This window comes from Heterodontus francisci, chromosome 19 (assembly GCF_036365525.1).
Source record: "Heterodontus francisci isolate sHetFra1 chromosome 19, sHetFra1.hap1, whole genome shotgun sequence".
Taxonomy (NCBI): Eukaryota; Metazoa; Chordata; class Chondrichthyes; order Heterodontiformes; family Heterodontidae; genus Heterodontus; species Heterodontus francisci.
The window spans coordinates 31964867-31989835 of record NC_090389.1 but is presented as its reverse complement, the minus strand read 5'-3'; the positions used below and the strand labels follow the sequence as shown (position 1 = coordinate 31989835).

The 24969-nt window shown below is 41.1% G+C and overlaps 1 protein-coding gene across 2 annotated transcripts in view; it reads right to left on the bottom strand.

Moving 5' to 3' along the window:
* Positions 1-24969, bottom strand: part of crbn (cereblon) — a 54355-nt gene that overhangs the window by 6547 nt on the left and 22839 nt on the right. For both annotated transcript variants that reach the window (XM_068051488.1, XM_068051489.1), the window contains 7 exons: positions 20015-20217; positions 15940-16089; positions 12468-12630; positions 8877-8939; positions 2106-2190; positions 1618-1733; positions 1050-1114 (listed from right to left, as the gene is read on the bottom strand). In XM_068051488.1, coding sequence (XP_067907589.1) covers positions 1050-1114; positions 1618-1733; positions 2106-2190; positions 8877-8939; positions 12468-12630; positions 15940-16089; positions 20015-20217 — 845 coding nt within the window. The remainder of the gene's footprint in view (positions 1-1049; positions 1115-1617; positions 1734-2105; positions 2191-8876; positions 8940-12467; positions 12631-15939; positions 16090-20014; positions 20218-24969) is intronic.

Genomic DNA, 24969 nt, shown 5'->3' with positions numbered 1-24969 from the left:
GGGTGTGATGATGGGGGTGCACACTGGACTTATGTACCAGGTTTTAGTAATTACAAATTTATTTAAAATTGCACTGAGACCATGAGTAAATGCATGCTTATACATTCAAATCCAAAAACTTTTGTATTATGAAACAGATCTACATTATGACAAATGCTATGATCCTGTAGTTTTTTTTTCCAGGAGGTATGCAGTGTGCCTTGAAGGTTGTAACAGGATCAGTACTGCTTTAAGGCAGCACGTTCCAGGGACTGAGTCAAAGGATGCATTTTCATTGACATAGGATACAGCCAGCTTCAAATATGCATTCTCGTTGCTGTAGGATACAGCCACTCAGGACCAAGGACACAAGATACAATGTTGCCAGCTGACATTTGAAACTAACTGAAAAACTGGCTTTTGAGACACAGTTAACAGAGACACAGACAGACAGCTAGACTAGCAAATACCGAAGGAAACGAGAGCACGCTCTCTCGGTTTATTTAAACCCTATTTATTATACTCAGAATTCTGATGTCAAGCCAAATTTATTTTTTTTAAAAGAAAATAACCAAATTCCTTTAACTATTGAACTGTAACTGCTGAAATTCATCGCTGGAAATTAAATGTTGTTGCTACCTTAATAGTGTTTAAGAATTTAGTTTTCTAATTAAAGAGTTAACTTGTTGATCTAAAGACACCTGGTTTGGTTAGCCTCATTCGGGGGTTAATAGATAGTACAATTTGGCTGGGTCTTTCTTTAATTTGGAAAGTTTAAAAATGATATGTCAGGCGATCTGTGGAGGGACGCGACTGAATCAACAGTGCATTTCTCCCACCACAATCAGAATCGTATATTTTGATCGGGGGCTATGTCTTGAACAGTCAGTCGCAACACAAAACATTTTGTTCACATCTTTCCTTCTGCATACTGATAACTTCAACCAGGTAATGTTATTTTATAGTATAGCCATGGCTGTCTTTGGCATTGCTTACAGCCCAGGGATCTCATGTGCTTCGTTACAAAATTAAAATCCTACCCCGACTACATCATCAAAAAGGAAACTTACCTGAAAATATCATTTTTGGTGGTGATTTCTGTGTGGTAACATCTTTTACAACAAAGAGACGTACACTGTAAACCAGAAATTACAGACTAATAGTGAAGATTTTAAAAAAATTCTGTAAGCATATTTGACAAAAACATTACAGAAGAACTGCACTCAAATACTGCAGAAAAGGCAATTCCTGTTATTTTCACAACACTACGCTACAATTCTACAGTGCATATAAAACATTTGCTCCCTTCTCCTGAAAACTGCAACTCATTTGAAGCTTTGGAAAACAGTATCAGCAGCCATCACATCATACTAAACTGGCATTTTCCATGTCATCTGAGATGGTGAGCACCAGTCCCACACAACATTGCTCTGGTAATCTGACTTGTTGAGTGGACAATAGCTTCAGCAATGGTATCAGTTGATGGGGTGCCACACTTACAAAGCTTTTGATTATACAGATAGAATTGCTTGTTTGGTTTCAGTAGTTGATGGAATATAGTACAAGTCACTAGTTAGACTAATTTAAATGCACAATTATAGCTCATTAAAATAAAATTCAGTCTCTTTCAACACTTACTTTGTCCATCAGATCCAATTCACAACGTAGCCGCTGAATAGCACTACCGATTTTTAGAAGCTCTATTCTTAAGAGATCATCAATAGGTAAACAAGCAGCAACTCTATAAGAAAAATCTAAACAAAATAATTCATCATTTTTGTTGGAACAAATTATAGCAAATTCACACCCCACCCCTAAAGTCCTTTGCTTTTCTCAATGCACATAAATTTCAAACTAATCTAGATCAGATACTTATAAGATTCTGGAATTTATTTCCATGGTTAATTCCAGAAAAATATTCATTTGTTTATTCTACTGTTCAATCTGAAATCGTTAACCACTGAATTAACCTGCTCAATATGCAGTTAAATATATTGAACTAAAGTTACATTTTTATAAATTTCACTCAGATTTGTATTGCAGAAAAAAAGCTTCTTGAATCCGAAGCTAAAACTAATTTTGGACTTTTTAATCCAAGATGAGTGACATATTTAACTCATTCTTACCCACAGGATTTGAGGGAAGCGAGTCATCCTTGAGATTTTCATCCCACTCACGGAGCTGCACTTTCATTCTTTCCATTAATATTTCCTAGATTATGGACAAAGGTTAAAAAAACTGCATACACCAAAGGACAACTGGTCACACTTTAGGAAATGCTTTACACAACAGGTGTTTAAATGAACCTCAAAAGTGTCTGAACTTTCTGCATTCAGGTATTTTATGATTGCTCCAAGTTTCCTTGCTGTAGAGAACTGAAATCAGGAAAAGTAAGCTTTCTAGCAAAAAACTGCCCCATGCTAATTTTCTCTCCTCTCATCTTGAAAGAGTTGACCCCATGCTAATAAGTCGTTGCCTAACATGTCATGCAGGCCCCCATCTGCCAATAATGAGGCATATTAATTTCACCACACGAACATTGATTTTTAAACTGTTACTGAGTAAAGAAAGAACTTGCTTGTTTTTTTACAAAAAAGCACAAGACCCTTGACTGGAAAGACATTTGCATAGTAACAGACAGTACTTGGAAAGGAGAAAGGGGCCACTCCCTGCTCCAATTTAATCCACAATGCACTTTTGAATACCAGACGTTGAAGGTGGAGAAGCTAGCATTCCAGGTTGACTGCTACCACCTGCTGGCCAACTAGGGGAGTTTTAAATTGGAGAAAGAGTGTTTGAAGAAAGCAAGCTGTTTTCTCCTGGACTGGAAAAGACCTCTCTCCTGTCTGCTCTCATCGCGTTCTCACCAGCTTCAGAATCCACTGAAGACATATGAACCCTGAGAGAAAAGTCTCCTGCAGTGAACAAGGTTTAAGAAGAATATTGGGCCCCAACAAAAAGTAAGATCTACCTATAAGCAAGGACTACAGCGAGCTTGAACAGTAATAAAAAGCCCTCTTCAGAGATTGCCTCAAACCTCTCCACTATTTTTCTTCGGCTCGTTTGTCTTGATTTGCATGTGCATATCGCGTATACATGCCAGCAAGGGGTGCGGCGTGTATCCATAGGCTTTAACTGAATTAGAGTTTAAGTTTTAATAAATTTCACTTTTCTTCTTTAAACCTAAGAAAGCCTGTTTGTGCTCATTTCTTTGCCTTATAATTGGAATGCGGTGAACAAGGATTCACCAAGGGGGAGCTCAAAACAGTGTTTAAAATTAAATCCTGTTACAGTAAGACCAAGTGAAGCCTAAAAGAGACCCCCTAGACACCTTTCTCACCTGGTCGCAACAGAAATTTGGGTGCTAGCGGCCAGAATTTTACCCACAGAAATGAGAAATTGGAAGCGGGAAGTCAAATTATTCCCAATCAAAAAAGTGCAAGGGTTTAATGCAGGTTTTCTTGTGGTTGTGCGTGATTGAATACTAACATGTCTGCAACTGAAGCGAGTAGCTCTCCAAGCCAGGGTGAAGTAACTTGAGATAAGTTAAAAGCACTGTTTATGGAGTTGAGAAAAATGGCTGAGCAGTGTGGGATCACTGTATGTGGCAAGGCTAGGAAGTCTGAACTCCTAAGGCTAGTGACCAACCATTTTTCCCTTGAATCTGAAGAAGCAGAAGCAGTGTTAGGAGACCCAGACTGGGTACTGCTAGCAAAGATACAACTGGAAAAAAATAAACTTGAATTAGAAGACAGGGAAAGAGAAAGGGAGAGACAGAAAAAAAAAAAGAGAGGCAGGAGAGGGAGAAAGAGACTTCCAGGAGGAACATGAGAAAATGAAAGGCAGCAGAGAGAGAGAAAGAATATTCCAGAAAGAATCCAAAGAGAGAGAGCTGAAGCGGCTTGAATTAACTAGGGGGCGACAGAGAAATCCCAGTGAAAACATGGCCAATATGGAGGAGAGGAATTCAGGGCTGGGTACAAAATTGCTAAAACTCGCTCAATTAATTCCAGACTTCAATGAGGAAGATGTGGAATGGTTTTTTGTGTCTTTTGAGAAACTGACAAGGCAGCTAAAATAGCCTGCTGAAACCTGGTCTCTTTTACTACAAATCAAGCTAACTGGAAAAGCCCATTTGGTTTATTCCTTGTTGCCAGATGAGTGTTCATCAAATTATGAACTCACCAAAAATGCTATCCTCAGGGCATATGAATTAGTACCCGAAGACTATTGCCAAAAGTTTAGAACCCTCAAGAAGCAAGCTAATCAAACTTATCTGGAATTTGAAGGAAGCAGCTGGCTTTTGACTAGTGGCTGAGGGCTCTTAAAAGTACAGCTCAGCTATGATAATCTCAGAGAAGTAATTCTGTTAGAGGAATTTAAACACTCTCGCCCACTCTCAATAAAGACCCATGTGGAGGAGCAGCGGGTCCAGAGAGCCCAGCAAGCAGCCGTTCTGGCCGATGAGTTTGCTTTAATTTATAAGTTGGCTTCCCACGGCAAAACATTTCCTAGTCACCCCCACAAATCCGAAAAGGACAAAGGATGGGAAGGTGATCTCTGCCCAGGCAGTCCTGGGAGAATAAGGAAAGTAGGAGACACAGGGGGCCCTCCACCAACCAAAAAGGAAGGTGCTGTGAGCAAGAGCGAGACCCGGAGATCTGTGTGCTTCCATTATAATAAGGTGGGGCATTTAAAAGCTGACCGCTGGAAACTAAAGGGAAAACGGTAGGGTTAATCAGGGCACATCTGCTCAGTGCGGACGGGACCCTGATGGAAAGCACAAAACAAGCTGTGGCTTTAACTGCAGTAAGAGTGCAACCCAGGAAGCTTTCTACGGCCAGTGCAGGAAAAGTTGATAGGATTCCTAAAGGTTATCAGGGTTTTGTGTCTGAAGAGAAAGTAACCCCACACCCCTCGAGTGGGGTGGGCAAGCAGGCCCATGGTGATTCTCAGGGACACAGGGGCCACCAGATCCCTTTTACTGGGAAACGGCCTGACTTTCCCCCCCACCCCAGAGAGGGGCGGCACAGTGGCGCAGTGGTTAGCACCGCGGCCTCACAGCTCCAGTGACCCGGGTTCAATTCTGGGTACTGCCTGTGTGGAGTTTGCAAGTTCTCCCCGTGTCTGCATGGGTTTCCTCCGGGTGCTCTGGTTTCCTCCCACAGCCAAAGACTTGCAGGTTGATAGGTAAATTGGCCATTATAAATTGCCCCTAGTATAGGTAGGTGGTAGGGGAATATAGGAACAGGTGAGGATGTGGTAGGAATATGAGATTAGTGTAGGATTAGTATAAATGGGTGGTTAATGGTCGGCACAGACTCGGTGGGCTGAAGGGCCTGTTTCAGTGCTGTATCTCTAAATCATGAGTGCAGTGAACACCAAAATGGTGGTGAATGGTATTGGAGGGCAGTGTATGCTTGTAATTGTACACCGGGTGCACCTGGAGTGCGACTTAGTTTTAGGACTGGTGACCGTAGGGATTGTCCCTAGTTTGCCTATGGACAGGGTTGACTTGCTCCTCGGTGATGATCTGGCAGGGGTGAAGGTGGTAGCCCTCCCAGTAGTGAAAGATCGCAGGAGGTCAGAGAGACAGGACCGTGGCAGGAGACGTTTCCCTGAATGTCTAGTGGATCAGGCCATGAACAACCAGCTCCCCCAGAGGAGACTGCATTTTCACTGCAGGCAGATGACCATGAGGTCTGCCTTTCTCACCTGGTCATAACACATGCCTCTGCTACCTCATTAAAATGGCCAGTACTTGTACAAGCTTAGTCAGCGAATTCTGACAGACTATTCAAGCACAAAGCATCATACCCAAGTCTTAAACCATTGCAACCAGACATCCACAAATATGCACTTATAGTAGCAGGATTCCTTGCCAATTTCTTTCCCCACTTCAGAGGAGCTGAGGCCAACTGAACAGATTGGGGAAAGCAGAGTTTGAATCTTCTTGGTCTGTGGCTCAGTTACTCACTACACCTGCTGAGAAATCTGAGGGAGCTGAAGTCTCCCTCTATCCTGCAACTGAATGCAAAATGTGGCAACAACATGAAAGGTCACAGACCTGAAACATTAACTCTATTTTTCTCTCCACAGATGCTGCCAGACCTGGTATTACCACCATTTTCTGTTTTTTTTTTTTGCAGATTTCTAGCATCTGCAGTATTTTGCTTTCGTAAAAGTCTGATTAATTTGTGGAAGTAATACTTGGTCTTGAAACAGATAAATTTACCACTTCATTCTTCACAACTGAACTTTCAAAGATGGTAGGGCATTCACATTTGGAATAGAAGGGCAAAATCATGCAATATAATGAAAATAAATGAAATATGGTTTGTTTGCAATAATCTGTGAAATTAATTATTCCTATTTGAAGCATTCTCCATGTTTTAAGGAATATTAAATTAATTTCACAAATTAAAAAGCCCCAATAACTCAAGTGGCTGATCACACCCTCCCTACTCAATGAAATAAATTAATTTGTGTAAAATCTTAAATATGTTGACTTCTTTGAAATGTAAACAAACTCCAAGCTGATTTGAATGCATAGATATTTGTTAAACATGTAATTAGTAAGTAATTTTCAATTAAAAAAAGTTGTCCATGCTTATGCATAGTATACACAAAAAAAATCTGTAAAATAGTTTTTCTTTACAAATTATTCTTAATCTTATTCTTTAACCTGTTACTAGGATGAACTTGACTGTGGTATTGGTTGACTCTCCCCAATTTACTGCTTCCTTACAGGTATATGCACATTGCCTGCATCACATCAGTTAAGTCCAATGGAAAACACACACTGTGCTAGCACCTACTCGTATTGAAAGGGTCTCCTAGTGTTCTGTATCAAAATATTGAGTAGCACAGACTGTGAAGCACCATGTATTTTCTGCATTAGTGGTAAGTTAGCAAAGTACCCAGGCAGAGCTTCCAGATTGCTGATCAATTTAACCTGGCAGCATTTTCAAGTGCCAGACTGCCTGATTTGGTATACAAAGCATAATGTGTTATAAAGCTTGTCTGACTGTCGTGATTTTCCATCTGTTTATAGTTTTTATGCCTCAAGGCCACGAGGTCAATCCCTATCTGCTTCCCGGTCAATCAGAGATGAATCCATTAAGAGTGTCAATGATAATAGCTATTGTAGTCAAACATCTGTCAGAACTCTGGTGTTTTATCATTAAGAAGCATACTCCGATATAGCATTTACCCACAATAGCCAAGATATGAGAGTGATTTAGGAAAATGCACTTCTGATCATATTGAAACACCACTTTAAAGAATTTTAAAATAGGGAGTTAACACATTTAACGCATTTAAATGGGAAACCTCTCTGTTCGTAAAACTGTTTAGCAACTAAGTGTAAATTTCAGTTTATCCTGATCAATACAATTCCCCTAAAAATATATAACAGGATAAAATAAACTAGAATGTTACAGCAAATAATAATGATAAATGGAGATACTGTGCTTAGCACAAAGGTGATTAAAATTTTACAGGAATGGGCTACATCCTTCCAATACAGCAAGTGAATAGCTGATTAAGGGTGCATTGCACTTTAACTTTAGTATGGTTTGCTCATATTGCAAAAATTAACAGTAAACACTCCAAATTGTTCTTTGCTTTCATTTCAGCCTCTAACTTCACATCGATCGCTCTTCAAATTCATTTATCTGTTTTTTTTCACCTCTTCTCTGCTTTCATTGCTGTCTCTCACCTTTCTCCTCTTTTACTCTTTCTTATGCTTCTTTTAGTCTTCTTTCTTTCTCTGTTTCTACAGGCAGTGAAAGTAACATAACGGGGCTCAAATGAATGACGGAGGCTCAAGCAGCAGTCAGAAGCAGTAGAATCGGTCTCAAGTGGATAGCCAGGATAGAGATGGCCATTGTGTCGGAGTCATGGTGGGAAGGAATATTAGTGATGCAACCATATACTGGGGACAGAGTCAACAGTTTTTTTTTGGGTTAGCAGTAAACTGTGGGGATCAGAGAGCTGGTAAACTCAGGCTCAGTCTTGATCAATCACGTGCTCAAAGGTGGGCTATTTTTCTGCTCTTACCCCAGTACAGAGCCACTGTTAAATGCTTTTAAACATTCCAGCAGCTCTCTTCTCAGGCTTCAATATAAAAATGAAGGACAGGAAAAAGATCATTTTGCCCATCTAGCCTGACTCAGTCATGTTGCAATTAAGCATCAGAAACCCCCAAATGCTCACCTCTGGAGAAACCCACTGTGGAAATAACTGATTTGGTGGGTTCATTAGATGTGCCTCAAGAATCCAGTACTCTATAGGTCCTCATTACAGATGAACTGCCAGGAGCTGCCGGTCAAGCCAATGCACTCTGGCTATGAAATCTGGCAGCACTGCCCGAGATTTAAAGAAAATCCACATACCCATCAGCAATTTCTACTTGTGAGAAACATCAAAAGCTGAAGCTCCACAAGCTGGATAAGATCAGGTTGCAGGCCACTTTTGGCTAGCAGACAACAGACTGGACGTCACTGCCTTAGACACATTCAACTCCAGGACGTACCTGAGCCCTGCCCAGAATAGTAAAAGTCTCCTCAAATTTGTTAGGTGTAATATGTGAAATAAATTTAGAACATCTCAACTTGGGGACAACCTCACAACAGACAGCTAGCGTGCGAGTGGAAACACAAAGCTGCCAGAGGGCGTTAAGCTACACTGGAACTTACAGACTCAAAGACTTAAAGCACAGAACGAAGCCTTGGTGGTACAGAGTAGAGGAACTTTACACTGTATATATCTGATCTAGGGATTCTTACACCAATAAATCGGTAACTAAAATAAAACAGCATTCTGCTTTGCAGTATTGACATCCATCATTTTGATTACTACAAACGTCCACTAAAGGAATTTAGATTTATACTCACTGCATCGTACAAAGAATATACCCATGGAGGCCACCAAGTCAGATTCGCACAGTGGAACTTTCTCTAAACAGAGCAAATAACGGAAATTAAAACTTGCGAAAGCTTATGTAAAATGAGCGTACAAAACACTTTTTATAGTTAAGACTACTAAGGCAACATACAACTTTGGAGCTCTACTCTTGGGGACATGTTGCAGAGTTGCTAACCTCAGCCACACTGCTATGTGGATTTTTATGCTAAAGGCAGGCCTCACATTTGAAGGGTGCTCGAGGGAAGGCAATATCTGAAGACCAGTTACTCGCCCACTCTGGCTAGTTTAAAGGCAATCATGAGAACAAGTCAATACATCACAATCACTAATTTGTTGGAGCAGCTTGAAAATCAATCACGTAATCCAACAATCAGCAATGTTTAAAAATGCTTCAATTTCATGTTGCGCCAGTTTTTGACAAGTGGAAGAGCTGAGCATGAAAAGACATGAACTATGGTTTTGATGTTCATCATTAGATCAACTTAATAGGGATCAACTTTATTACCTTAGGCCTCCAGAAACTTTCATCTAATTTGAAAAGAAAACTCACTTCACAGATGAGTTTTTGAGCCAAACTACAGTAAGTACTTAATAGGGTAAAATTGCACACCGACTATTAGTTTTTGAAAGGTACAATTTGATTCCTTAACATTGCGATAATCTTAAAAGGCCAAGAAGTTTAAGTAATGTACATTATTGTCCTTGAAAACTTCCAGTTTAGCAAGATGGGCAAGCCCTTTTTAAAGGTCGACAGGAGTGTGCAAGGGGAGTCCAGGAAGACTGTCCCACCATCAAAGCACCAAGTCTTTGCTTGGCAACTCCATTAAACAGTTCAGATCAGAAATTCAGCAGAACACTGCAGATGCAAACCAACATTCTCTCATCACTTTGACTCCAACAGATGATGGTAAATATACCACATTATTCACTCAAACTCAGAGATAAAGCTATGCTTGTACAACTGTATATTTTATAAAATTCCATTCCTATTTAAATATATTTTCCTTAGAAATCTTAGCTTAGTTTGTTATGCTAGGATAAATCTCATTAAATGCAAGTTACTGAACTGTATATTCCACAGACAAGAAGTGAGAACAGAACATTTGTTTGTACACATTGTATTTAATCTAACTGAAAGAACATTGTAAAGCAGTTATAAAATCAAAATACTGCAGATGCTGGAAATCTGAAATAAAAACAGCACTTCCTGTTTTTATTGTAAAGCAGTTGTTATGGAAAAGCAGCTTGCTAATTTAAAATGGAACCTCAACTGACCATGTTACTATTAAATCTAGATATTTTTAAAATCAAGAACATGTGGAATTTGGGGACAAGCAGCAGAATGGCTAGCAAGCTGCCGACAAAACCGGAAACAGAGAGTAGCAGTTAAAGGCCAAATGGTGGGAATTGGAGTTCAAAAAGGACCAGTGCTGGGACCACACTTGTTCACCATTTACATGAACGTTTTGGACTCGGGGACTGGAAGTAAAATTTCTGGATCACGCCAAATTGTGGGGTTAATAGTGTTATTTCAGTAAGACATTGTTACGATCACCTGGTTCATGGTTTGCATTAATTTTCTAGAGGTAACTTTTAATTTGGGATTTTTTTTTTAAATGCAAGACAAATGAAAACACCTGGTTTGAGAAACTGGCAAACAAACCTAGGCTGGTTAAATCAAAGGGTGACCCATGTTTATTTAGTAAGGTTATAATGGGAAGTGTGAAGACACAATGAGAACCTCTCTGAACTTCTTGATAGAGATGGTGTGTTTGCAGCTGCCTCAGTTAGAGGTTTAAATTATTCATATGATTTCCCAGAAGAGAGAGAAGATTTGGAGTTGGAAATAATTAGTTTAAATTGTTATCTGGGACATCTTACGGGTTGCTATGGAGACAGACGTTGCTAGGGAGATTCCTTTTGGGTCAAGTGTTTTTCTGGGGTGCTTGCTGAGACAGGCAGTTGGCTTTTGGAAAGCTGTTGTCTTCAGACAAGCTTTTGTCTTTTGGAGTAGCTGGACTCAGCAACAAGGAGGCCATCAGGAACTAGGTGTGTTTCTGTTTTGAGTAAGGCCTGTGCTCAAGCTGGGAAATCCAGATCCAGGAGATCTGATACCCAAGATAGCTAAGGAATTAAGGAAATCGAAGTGAATTCCTAAGAGCCAAATTGCCAAGATCCTATAACGTATAGGGAAATTCTTGGGGTGGAAGTAACAGTCAAATAGAAGAGATCTAAAGTTTAAAGCATACATCTTTAGATTTTAAACTTAAAATCTTAAAACATAAGTGTTTCTAAATTGTATGGTTAAGTTAGTAGTAGTCTTTTGTTTAAGTCTTGTACAATAAAGTTTTGTTTAAAATGTGAAACTTTGTGGTGCAATTCTTTCCTTAATAGCTGGAAATTCCACTTTTTGTTTAAAGTTAAGTCCCTAATGGAATTGTAACATTAATAAAATTATAGAATAGGCATGTAATGAATGGCAAATGAAATTCAATATGGACAAGTATGAGGTGGTACAATTTGGTAGGAAGAACAAGGCAGCCACATACACCTTGGAAAATAACTGTCTAAATGGGATATAGGAGCAGAGGGATTGGGGGTACAGATACATAAATTACTAAAAGTGTGATTTGGGTTAATAAAAAAAATAAGCACTGGAATACAATACTAGTGGGATAAAAGTTAAAAGCAGAGGTTATGTTAAACTTATGTAGCATTTTGGACATTTGTGGGTACTGTGAACAGTTCCGCTTTCCATATTATATAAAAAGATAGAGGCACTGGAAAGGTGCAAAAGATTTACTAGAATGATCCCAGAACTGAGGTACACCCATCAAGAAAGGCTGAACAGGCAAGGACCTTTTTCGGTAGAAAAGACTAAGGGGTGACCTGGTGAGAGATCGGCGAGATTATAAAATGGTTTGACAAGGTAGAAAACTGTTTCCACTTCTGGGAGAGACCAGAGCTAAGGGACATAATAAGATATTCAATAATAAATTCATTGAGGAATTCAGGAGACATTTCTTTACCTAGAAAGTGGTGAAAATGTGGAACTCACTAAAAGGAGCAGTTGAGCTGACTAGCATAAATGCATTTAAGGGGAATCTAGATAAACACAAGTTAGAAAGGAGTAGAATGATATGCTAATGGAGTTAGAAGAGTGGGAAGTTACTGTGGGGCACAAACACCAATGATAGGTCATCGACCTGAAACGTTAACTCTTTCTCTCTCTCTCCACAGATACTGCCAGACCTGCTGAGTATTTCCGGTATTTTCTATTTTTCTGTTTTTATTACCACCATGAACCTGTTGGGCCAAAGGGCCTATTACTTTGCTGTAAATACTATGTAATACAAACAGTATCACAAGTTGCATTTTCTGCAGACTTACACAGTCCAGAAACAGCAATTTTTCAATTCAAATACTGGGTCAACATCTGTACGAAGTCAGTCATCAATAGAAACTAAATCTTCTGAGAACAGCTCAAGATCTGCTGCTTATTTGCTAGTGAAGATGATTACTTGTTACAGTGCTATCTTTAGCCAGAATATAAAACAAACCTTCTGATATTTCTGCCACCACCTCTGAGCCTGTTTTAACCGGCATGCAGGGGGCTTATTTGAGACAAACATCTGAAGTTTGTGAAGTGAATTAAGCTGCGCTCCTGATATACTTGAAGGAAGGACCCATTCTGGCAGGATCTGAACTTTTGCCACCCGAATTCTAGGAACAAAATAAAGTAGCACTTGTTAACCATACAATAAATTGCCTCTGTTGTGATGATATTCCATATACTGCAGAATGGATGAGGGAGGGAAATGAAAGAGGAAGAGTTCTGTCATTTTATACATGTGGTACCACTCAGAGGATTTTAAAAAAGCAAGAGGAATAAAAGTTGTATGCATAAAGGGAAGGGGATGATTTCAGAATCTGGCAGCAAAATTTTAATCTCAACAAAATATAAATCTGCAGGAAATTAAATTGAAACTGCCTCAATAGCATCTTATACACCTGGAAGAGGTGAAGTAGTGACACTGCCAGCTTTAGAGAATTTGCACTGTGTAGCAGAGGTCTCGAGAGCAACTCCTACTGCTTCCTTTTGAAAAACAGCTTAAGGACCTGCTACATATTTTGCATAGGTCCTTCTCGACCGATCTGCACTCTCTGGCATGGTTATCCACATCAACCTCTTCCAATGTCTCCCCTCCATTATCTAGTTCGGTGGGACTGCACTCACCATATTCCATTTTTATTTATTCAGTGAAGGAAATTACCTGCAATGGCTTCTCTTCCTGCTCCCATAGTTATCCCTGGTGTCCCCCAAGGACATAACCTTGATCCCCTCCTAATTCTCTTCTGCATGCTTCCCTTTGATGACATCTTCAGAAAACTCATCAAGTTCAACATGTACAGTGACGCTATCCAGCTCAACCCCACGATCACTTATCTCGACCCGTCCACTGGCTCTAAATTGGTACACTGCTTGGCTGACATCCAGTACTGGAAGAACAGATATTTCTCCAACTAAATATTGGGAAGATCAAAACCATTGTCTTCAGTCCCCCTCACAAACTCCATTCCATTGTCACCAAATCCATTTCTCACCCTGGCCATTGTCTGAGGCTAAAGCAGACTGCCCGCAATTTTGGTGTCATATTTGCCCCCATGATGAACTTCTGATCACATATCTGCGGCATCACTTAAGATCGCCTAATTCCACCACGAACAAATTCTGACTCCACTTCTGCCTCAGCTCATTGCTGCTGAAACTCTCATCTACGCTTCTAGACTTTACCTCTAGACTTGACTATTCCAACACACTCCTGGCTGGCCTCCCATCTTCCACCCTCCATAAACTGAAGCTCATCCTAAACTCTGCTGCCCATATCCTAACTTGTACCAAATCCTGCTCACCCATCACCCCCGTGCTCATTGACCTGCACTGGCTACTAATTAAGCAACGTCTTGATTTTAAAATTCTCATCCTTGATTTAAAATCCCTCCATGGCCTTGTCTCTCCCTATTTTGTAATCTTCTTCAGCTCCACAACCCTCCAAGTACAACTCTACAAGCATTCAAATCTGGCTTCTGAGCTCTTTGAACAAGCTTTAATCTCATGATATCACTCAGTGTTAAATTTTGTTTGATGATGGCTGTGAAGCACCTTGGGTTATTTTACTATGTTAAAGGTGCTATATAAATGCAAGTTGTTGCTTATTAACCATAAACCTGCTAAGATTTGGAAAAGGGAGAAACTTAACTCAAGGAGAATAAAATCAAAATAAAGAGTAATACTTCTTTCTTCCTGTTGGTTATACTTCACATTAGGATAACTTCTGCTCTCTATTTTCCATAGATGGGAGAAAGGATCTGCCTGTCTGCAAGCAAAAGCCTAACAAAGAAGTGTCATGCTAGGCCCCCACCTGCCAAGAATGAGGCACATTAATTTTGTCATGAACATTGATTTTAAACTGTTACTGGAGTGAAGAAAGGACTTGTTAAACAGATCAGCCGCAGCTGGAAAAGACATTTGCATATTAACAGTGCTTGGAAGGACAAAGGACCATGCCCTGACATGTTCAACCCACAATGGACCTTGATTACCAGGTATTGTGTGTAACAGGAGCATTCCAGAGACTTCTAAGGTGATACAATCCAAGACATGGTCAGACCAGTTAGTCACATGATTAAACTGCTTGGCAACCTGGGTTTTTCTGAATTGTACACACAGTTTCAACTGAGAAAGATTGTTTGCTCCTGGACTGAAGATCTCTCCTGTCTGCTCCCATCTCTTTCTCACAAGCCTCTGAATCCACTGAACCCCAAGGGAGAAAAGTCTCCTACAGCAAACAAGGATTAAGAATTGGGCCCCAACGAAAAGCAAGATCTACCTACAATCAAGGACTCTACGGTGAGCTCAAAAAACTGTACCAAAACCTCTTCAGATATTGCCTCAAACTTTTTCACTATTTTTTTTCTGTCTCAATTTGCATGTATGTATTATGAATGCTAGTGTGGGTGTGTCGTGTATCAGTAGCCGTCAACCAAATTAGAGTTTAAGTTCAAATTTAATAAATTTCAACTTTCCTTCTTTAAACCTAAGAAAACCCATTTGTGCTGGTTTCATTGCCTTATAATTGGAAAGCGGTGAACAAGGAGTCACCAAGGGGGAGCTAAAAAGCGTGTTTAAAATTAAACCGTTACAGTAAGACCAGGTGAAGGCTGAAAGGGACCTCTTTCTCACCTGGTCATTAAGGGTAAGCAACTTTCACTGAACATTGAGCAGGATATTGTTAGACACCATATATTTACTATGGGCCACAAAGCACTGTTTTGCTTTTCCTCCTTTTGCTGCCAATTTTCTACTTGCCGCATTGTCCATCCCTTCCAAGAAAGGATGAACTAATTGGTGGGGTATGGCTCCACAGGCATTGGCTGCACTCTAGTAACTCATTCAAATAGCCAATCTTCATGTGAACCCACTTGTGAGCTTTTAGGCCAATCATCTGTGAACAGCATCATAATCAAGGTCAATCCTGTCCTCTCCCAAGATTCAGTAACGTACACTGCTAACAGCGGCTGCTCGTATTGTTCAGTAGTGGGACCCATGGTGAATTTCCAATTTCTTAACCTATGGTTATTGACAACAATGCCTACACTCCTACCTCTATTCCACGTGTGCTAATTTAGATAATTACGTCAAGCCTGAACATTGCTCTCCTAACCAGGTGTGTCATTAGGGAAGCTCTTAAGCTATTATTTTATTAGGCATAAATACACACGGTACATCTTTGCAGTGATAAGGTTTGCATGGGCATATCCTTTTTTTTTTAAACACTGAAAGGTAGTCAATAATTAATGGATATTTCAAATATTTAGAACGGACCCAACAAACAGGAAATTTAACAATATCCATGCTTGTTTTAGCAGGGAAGTATTGTTCATGTACTAATTTTATCATTTTTGAACAAACATCACATTGGAGACAAAGATCAAAGGAGTGGCTAAACAGCCTGAAAGTTACCATCTTACCCATCGGTTTGAGTTCTTGTTTCAAGAACTTTAAATCTCTGACGCCCAACAGCTTTCACTTTTACAGTTTCAATACCATATTCTTGCTCCTCCCTATATTCATAAATCTCTGCTGTTGTTCCAAACTCTGGAGCTCTGTCAGAAGGATCACTAAAAAAGAAAAAGTGAACATTAAGACAACAGAATGCAGTTCAACAGAGCATCTGCCATGTAACTTTTCACTGAATGCAGCAGAAATTGCTATCACTGTGGTGTTTCACCTCTGGGTTGCAAGGTTGCCCAAACTGATGGAATGCACATCTCCTCTGGATCTTAAGTGAAATGAGCCAACACTGGGTGCCTGAAATGGAAAGGCTCAATTCCCCTCCTTTAATCTAGTTGACTGGAAAATAAATTAATAAAAGGAAACTAATGGATCAATTGCTGAAGTATGTCCCTGAATATCTCAGTAGATAAAGAACTTTGGCCTGGATATGGGAACATAGCAACAGGAATAGGCCATTCAGCTCATCGAGCCTGCTTCACCATTCAATATGATCATGGCTGATCATCCACTTCAATGCCTTTTTCCCCACACTATCCCCATATCCCTTTATCTTTGGTATTTAGAAGTCTGTCAATCTCTGCTTTAAACATACTCAAAGACTGAGTTTTTACAGCCCTCTGGGGTAGAGAATTCCAAAGATTCACAACCCTCTGAGTAAAGAAATTCCTCCTCATCTCAGTCCCAAGTGGCTTCCTCCTTTTGAAATTGTATCCCCTGGTTCTAGACTTCCCAACCAGAGGAAACATCTTACCTGCATCTACCCGGTCTATTGCTTTAAGTATTTTGTAGGTTTCAACAAGATCACCTTTCATTCTTCAAAACTCGAGAGAATATAGGCCCAGTTTCCCCCAATCTCTCTTCATAGGACAGTCCCGCATCCCAGGAACAAGTTTGGTGTTCCTTCATTACACTCTCTCTATGGCAATAATGTCCTTCCTAAGGTAATGGGACCAAAACTGCACACAGTACTCCAGGTGTGGTCTAACCAAGGTTCTATACAATTGAAGCAAGACGTCACGACTCCTGTACTCAAATCCTCTTGCGATAAAGGCCAACATACCATTCGCCTTCCTAATTGCTTGCTGCACCTGCATGCTAGCTTTCAGTGACATTGACAAGGACACCCAGATCCCTTTGTACATCTGCACTTTTTAATCTACCATTTAAGAAATACTCTGCTCATCTGTTCCTCCTACCAAAGTGGATAACCTCACATTTTTCCACATTATATTCCATCTGCCATACTCTTGCCCACTCACCAAGTCGGTCCAAATCCCCTTGAAGCCGCTTTGCACCTTCCTCACAACACACAGTCCCACCTAGTTCTGCGTCATCCATGAGTTTGGAAATATTACATTCAGCCCCCACATCCAAATCATTGATGTATATTGTGAATAACTGGGGTCCAAGTACTGATCCTTGCAGTACCCCACTAGTCACAGCTTGTCAACGCGAGAATGACCCGTTCATTCTTACTCTGTTTTCAGCCTGTTAACTAATCCTTAATCCATACAAGTATATTACCTCCTATCCCATGTGCTTTAATTTTGCTAACCAACCTCCTGTGGGGGACTTGATCAAAAGCCTTCTGAAGATCCAAGTATACTATGTCCACCTTTATCAATTCTGTTCGTAACATCCTCAAAAAACTCCAACAGCTTTGTCAAACATGATTTCCCATTCATAAATCCATGTTGACCATGCCCAATCAGATTATCATCCAAGTGTCCATTTATCACATCCTTTAGAACAGATTCTAGCATTTTCCCTACTACTGATGTAAGGCTGACAGGTCTATAGTTCCCTGTTTTCTCTCTCCTCCCTTCTTAAATAGTGGGGTGACATTTGCTACTTTCCAATCTGCAGGAACTATACCAGAATCTATAGAATTTTGCAAGATAGCAGCTTCAAGGGGATTTGGACAGACTTAGTAAGTTTCATTTAGGACCACATCTGGAATACTGTGCGCAGTTTTCGTCTCCACGTTTAAGGAAGGATAGACTTGCATTGGAGACAGTACAGCGGAGGTTCACTAGATTGGCCCATGGGATGGGAGGGTTGTCTTGTGATGAGAGACTGAGTAAAACTGGGCCTATATTCTCTGGAGTTTAGAAGAATGAGGTGACCTCATTGAAACTTATGAGATTCTGAAGGGGCTTGACAGGGTAGACACAGAGGTTGTTTCCGCTGCCTGGGGAATCTAAAACACGGGGGCACAGTCTCAGGATAAGGGGAACGATCATTTAGCACCGAGATGAGGAGAAACTTCTTCACACAGTGTTGTGAATCTTTGGAACTCTCTAGCTCAAAGGGCAGTGGATCCTCCATCACTGAATATATTTAAGGCTGGGATAGACAGATTTTCGGTTTCTCAGGGAATCAAGGGATATGGGGAGCAGGTGGGAATGTGGAGTTGAAGCCCAAGATTAGCCTTGATCAAACTGAATGGTAAAGCAGATTAGATGGGCTGTCTGGTCTACGCCTGCTCCTATTTCTTACGCTCTTACTAAAATTTTTAATTTGCCAATCCACCTCCTGGGTACAGGTTGGCTCCCCACCTCTTGTCCTGACTCCATGAAGCTTGGAAGTGGGCAGGCTGGTGACGGGTTTGAGACTTCTTCAATTTTAACTTCAAAACCAACTCCAACTCACCCATTTTTGGCAGTTAAAATGCGTGTCACATTTGCTTACAATATCCATTCACTAACCTTAACAAATCACTCCCAATGCTACCAGTATGGCACAAAAGTAACAGGTGTATAAACGAAAAATGGTTATGCTGGTGAAAGTTTCATATAACAGAGAGCTCCATGGATACATTAAGATGGAGGCAACTTTCATGCTGGACATGCAAATTTTTAGGCAGAATACATTCATGTAAATAAAGCACATTAGTTTACAGAACACAGCAGGATATGAGCAATATGTTAATTCCACACTTATACTGCACAATTTTGTGGCTAAAAAACTTGGCCTGATACAAAACTTGTAGTGTTTAGTGCTCTTGGTTTCACAACTGCCAGTCTATCACTTGGAAAAGTAAAGGAGTGCACTGGTTTATGGGGAACAAAGAAGTCAAATTCTGTTCCAATTACATGGGATTCTGGAACTTTTACCTCTGTTAGGATCACATTCCACAATTTTGTTTGTTTTTCTGTAACAGAAAACTAGTGGCCATCCCTATAATGTGCTATCCCTGTTATCAGGGCAATTGGTTTTGCATGTGTCAGCTTGGCCTGGTTAGTGCAAAATGTGCCAAGTCCAAGTCTTATGCGAGTATTTGGGCGCATTAATTAGGCTGAGACTCCAAAGCAGTACAGAAGGGGTTTGCTGCTACTCTTCAGATGTGACAGTAAACTGAAGATCTAGCTGCCTGTTCTTGTGATTACAAAATCCCATGGCACCATTTAAAGAGAAAGGATTCTCCCAGTATTCTGGCCAATGCTCCTCTTTCAATCCATGTCTACAAAAAACCTCATGGCTCATTTGGTTGTTCATCTTGTTGTGTTTGCCTACATAATAGTCATTGCATTTCAAAGTAATTAGTTCTACATAAGGCAATTTGGAACATTTGACTGATAAAAACTTGCATTTACATAATGCCTAAAGTGTCATTCATACTTTCATTTTCTTAAATGACATCTGTTAGTTTTATACATTTCTTCCTTCAGATCTTATAGAAACGTAAATCTAGCTATTAGAGCTAACTGAATATGGAAAGAAAATAATCCTGTGGGAAGGGACTGCCCTGAAAATACACTTCAAAAGTAGATTTATAGTGCAAATATAGTGGTTTAGCTGGAAAATATTAAGCACAATAATTAAAATAATTTGATCAGCAATATAAATATTTTCAATGTTTTTGAAGAACTATATAGCCTGCATTTTCAGTAATAATTTTGTGAAAGGTTTTTAGGTGTCAGTGTACTTGGTTTTCCACTGCTCATTTCATAGGCCTTTTGTGGAGCCCCTTTGAACAATTAAGAAGTGATCAGTTATTAAAGCTTACTGAATGTGGAAGAAATTAACCTGTAGGCAAGGACACCAAACGTTCTGTCTTTTTGAATCAGATTTCGCATCATCGATACTTCCTGAGGACGAAAGAGCTGCAGTGGTAAGGTCTGCCCAGGAATAAGAATAACTGCTATATGAGGGAGAACTGGGAAGGTTGGACAACTATCTTCATCATGCAAGGTCCGGCCGTGAAACTCCTCCATTTCGGTCCCCAAGTACTAAGGAACAAAAAAGTTGATTATACATTAAATGTAAATTTACATTCTGAAATAGGATTTTATTCAACGCACTCATCACAAAATTTAACAGTAAAGACGTATATATCTATTCACGCATGTTGACAAACATTTATGCATGTAGAAATTTATATTTCTTTGCTGCTTGCAGATAAAAATATCATTTTTTGTTTGTTGTATTTCCTGGCAATGCTTGGACAAAATCCACATAATATTTTTTCATATACATAAAACTTTTTAAGGTTGGTCAAAAGGCAAGAAGCCTTGTTCACCATTCTCCTGTCTAGTTCATGGTTTCCCCATCACAACCTGAGCTGGGACCATAAATTACATATTTTTTTATTCATTCATGGGATGTGGGTGTCGCTGGCCAGGCCAGCATTAATTGCCCATCCCTAATTGCCCTTGAGAAGGTGGTGGTGAGCTGCCTTCTGGAACCGCTGCAGTCCATGTGGGGTAGGTACACCCACAGTGCTGTTCGGAAGGGAGTTCCATGATTTTGACCCAGCGGCAGTGAAGGAATGGCAATATAGTTCCAAGTCAGGATGGTGTGTGTTCCCATGCATTTGCTGCCCTTGTCCTTCTAGTTGGTAGAGGTCGCGGGTTTGGAAGGTGCTAAGGAGCCTTGGCGCGTTGCTGCAGTTCATCTTGTAGATGGTACACACTGCTGCCACTGTGCGTTGGTGGTGGAGGGAGTGAATGTTTGTAGATGGGGTGCCAATCAAGCGGGCTGCTTTGTCCCGGATGGTGTCGAGCTTCTTGTGTTGTTGGAGCTGCACCCATCCAGGCAAGTGGAGAGTATTCCATCACACTCCAGACTTGTGCCTGTAGATGGTGGATAGGCTTTGGGAAGTCAGGAGGTGAGTTACGCACCGCAGGATTCCTAGCCTCTGACCTGCTCTTGTAGCCACGGTATTTATATGGCTACTCCAGTTCAGTTTCTGGTCAATGGTAGCCCCTAGGATGTTGATAGTAGGGGATTCAGCAATGGTAATGCCATTGAACATCAAGGGGAGATGGTTAGATTTGCTCTTGTTGGAGATGGTCATTGCCTGGCACTTGTATGGTGCGAACGTTACTTGCCACTTATCAGCCCAAGCCTGGATATTGTCCAAGTCTTGCTGCATTTCTACACGGACTGCGTCAGTATCTGAGGTGTCACGAATGGTACTGAACATTGTGCAATCATCAGCAAACATCCCCACTTCTGACCTTATGATTGAAGGAAGGTCATTGATGAAGCAGCTGTAGATGGTTGGGCCTAGGACACTACCCTGAGGAACTCCTGCAGCAATGTCCTGGAGCTGAGATGATTGACCTCCAACAACCACCTTCCTTTGTGCTAGGTATGACTCCAACCAGCAGAGGGATTTCCCCCTGATTCCCATTGACCTCAGTTTTTCCAGGGCTCCTTGATGAAAGACTCGGTCAAATGCTGCCTTGATGTCAAGGGCAGTCACTCTCACATCATCTCTTGAGTTCAGCTCCTTTGTCCATGTTTGAACCAAGGCTATAATGAGGTCAGGAGCCAAGTGGCCCTGACAGAACCCAAACTGAGTTCACTGAACAGGTTATTGCTAAGCAAGTGCCGCTTGATAGCACTGTTGATGACACCTTCCATCACTTTACTGACAATTGAGAGTAGGCTGATGGGGCAGTAATTGGCCGGGTTGGACTTGTCCTGCTTTTTGTGTACAGGACACACCTGGGCAATTTTCCACATTGCAGGGTAGATGCCAGTGTTGTAGCTATACTGGAACAGCTTGGCTAGGGGCGTGGCAAATTCTGGAGCACAGGTCTTCAGTACTATTGCCGGAATATTGTCAGGGCCTATAGCCTTTGCAGCGTCCAGTGCCTTCAGTCGTTTCTTGAAATCACACGGAGTGAATCGAATTGGCTGAAGTCTGGCATCTGTGATGCTGGGGACTTCAGGAGGCAGTGATGGATCATCAACTCGGCATTTCTGGATGAAGACTGTTGCAAATACTTCAGCCTTATCTTTTGCTGGTGTGCTGGGCTCCCCCATTATTGAGGATGGGGATATTTATGGATCCACCTCCTCCAGTTAGTTGTTTAATTGTCCATCACCATTCACGGCTGGATGTGGCAGGACTGCAGAGCTTAGATCTGATCCGTTGGGTTATGGGATCGCTTAGCTCTGTCTATTGCATGCTACTTGGAGTTTGGCACAGATAGTCCTGTGTTGTAGCTTCAGCAGGTTGACACCTCATTTTCAGGCATGCCTGGTGCTGCTCTTGGTATGCACTCCTGCACTCTTCATTGAACCAGAGTTGGTCGCCTGGCTTGATGGTAATGGTAGAGTGGGCAATTTGTTGGGCCATGAGGTTACAGATTGTGGTCGAGTACAGTTCTGCTGCTGCTGATGGCCCACAGCCCCTCATGAATGTCCAGTTTTGCATTGCAAATCTGTTCGAAATGTATCCCATTTAGCATGGTGGTACTGCCACACAACACAAAGCAGGGTATCCTCAGTGTGAAGGTGGGACTTCGTCTCCACAAGGACTGTGTGTGGTCACTTCTACCGATACAGCCATGGACAGATGCATCTGCGGCAGGCAGATTGGTGAGGACGAGGTCAAGTATGTTTTCCCCTCGTTGGTTCCCTCACCACATGCCACATACCCAGTCTAGCAGTTATGTCCTTTAGGACTCAGCCAGCTCGGTCAGTAGTGGTGCTACCAAGTCACTCTTGGTGATGGACATTGAAGTCCTCCACCCAGAGAACATTCTGTGCCCTCATCACCCTCAGTGCTTCCTCCAAGTGCTGTTCAACATGGAGGAGTACTGAGTCATCAGCTGAGGGAGGGCGGTAGGTGGTAATCAGCAGGAGGTTTCCTTGTCCATGTTTGACCTGATGCCATGAGACTTCATGGGGTCGAGAGTCGATGTTGAGGACTCCCAGGGCAACTTCCTCCCTACTGCATAACACTGTGCCGCCACCTCTGCTGGGTCTGTCCTGCCGGTGGGACAGGACACACCCAGGGATGGTGATTGCAGAGTCTGGGATATTGTCTGTCAGGTATGATTCTGTGAGTATGACTATGTCAAGCTGTTGCTTGACTAGTCTGTGGGACAGCTCTCCCAACTTTGACACAAGCCCCCAGACGTTAGTCAGGAGGACTTTGCTGGGTTTGCCGCTGTAGTTTCCGGTGCCTAGGTCCGTCCTGTTTCACTCCTTTTTATTGACTTCGTAGCGGCTAGATACAACTGAGTGACTTGCTAGGCCATTTCAGAGGGCATTTTAAAGAGTCAGCCACATTGCTATGGGTCTGGAGTCACATGTAGTCCAGACCAGGTAAGGACAGCAGATTTCCTTTCATAAAGGACATTAGTGAACCAGAAGGGTTCAACAATGGACAATGGTTTCATGGCCATCATTAGACTAGCTTTTTAATTCCAGATTTATTAATTGAATTCAAATTCCACCTTCTTGTGCGGTGGGATTTGAACCATGTCCCCTGAGCAATACCCTGGGTCTCTGGGTTACTAGTCCAGTGACAATACCACCATGCCACCGCCTCCCCTCCTTATTGATTGGAATTGAATCTGGGGCCTATCTATTCCGGTTCTATACTAATGTGCCTTTACCATTGAGTCACTGGAGTCAAACTACAATGCTTCACTTAATAGCACAAATCAATATGTTTTCTCCCAGTCTGCACACACTGGCTGAGAAATCAATTTTGGTTTACTGTGTATTTCAGGTTCCTATTATTTTAAGTGCTATGCGTTTACAACTTTACAAACTCCTTAGGCTAATGTTTCTATTGCAAAGAGAATGTTGGGATGCATAGTTAGAGTTATGATATATAAATCCAGTCAGGCCATTTAAAAAAATGTAATTGACTCTGGTGAGACCACTGCAAACAGTTCTGGTCTCCTTATTTCAAGATATTCAGTTATTGGAGGTGGTACAGATAAGGGCTAGACAGTTGATCTCAGACTTAAGGGAACTGCACAAGAGGAAAGATCAACTATTCTGGGCCTTTTCTTTCTTAAGAAAGAGACTGAAAGACGATATGATAGGTTTGGATAAATTGCATCTGAGCAAGCTTTTCTATTGTATACAGAATTTAAGCACAGTAAAGACAAAAGAAAACAGGAGAGCAGAACCACCTTTATTAAAATTAGAAGTGGAACAAATCACTGGCACAAGTTGTGAAACAATAAATCTTAATGGGTTTCAAGGAGCAGCCGGACAAACTTTTGTAAACAAATGAAATTCAAGATTAGAAATGTACCAAGGGAATACTGTGTAGCGGGCATAATGGACCGAATGTCTTCTCCTGAATTCCAAAATTTCACTTGTGAAATTTCAATCAGCCATATTTTTTGAATCACATTAAAAATATTTTTACATTGTGAACTAGGAAACAAGGGGCTGGTTTCCATATGAATTCACAAACTATGCATTTTAGTATTGGAAATTACTTACCGAATGATTTCTCACAGAAGGACATTAAAATACGTCATGGCTCTTGAGCATCCTGGATCACCATTATCAGAAAGCAAGCTACCAAATTCTACAAATTTCTCCATTCACCAAGCCATAACCTCACTTTGCTCTTTGATTTCACCTTGCTTTGCCAACAGCAATGGTAGAGCTTGAACATTTAACCTAACAGCTTATCTACTGTCAAACAAAATGCTACTATAAGACACTTGACAATCAGGCAGCCCTTGGGTAACCATAGGACACAGATATAAGGTAAT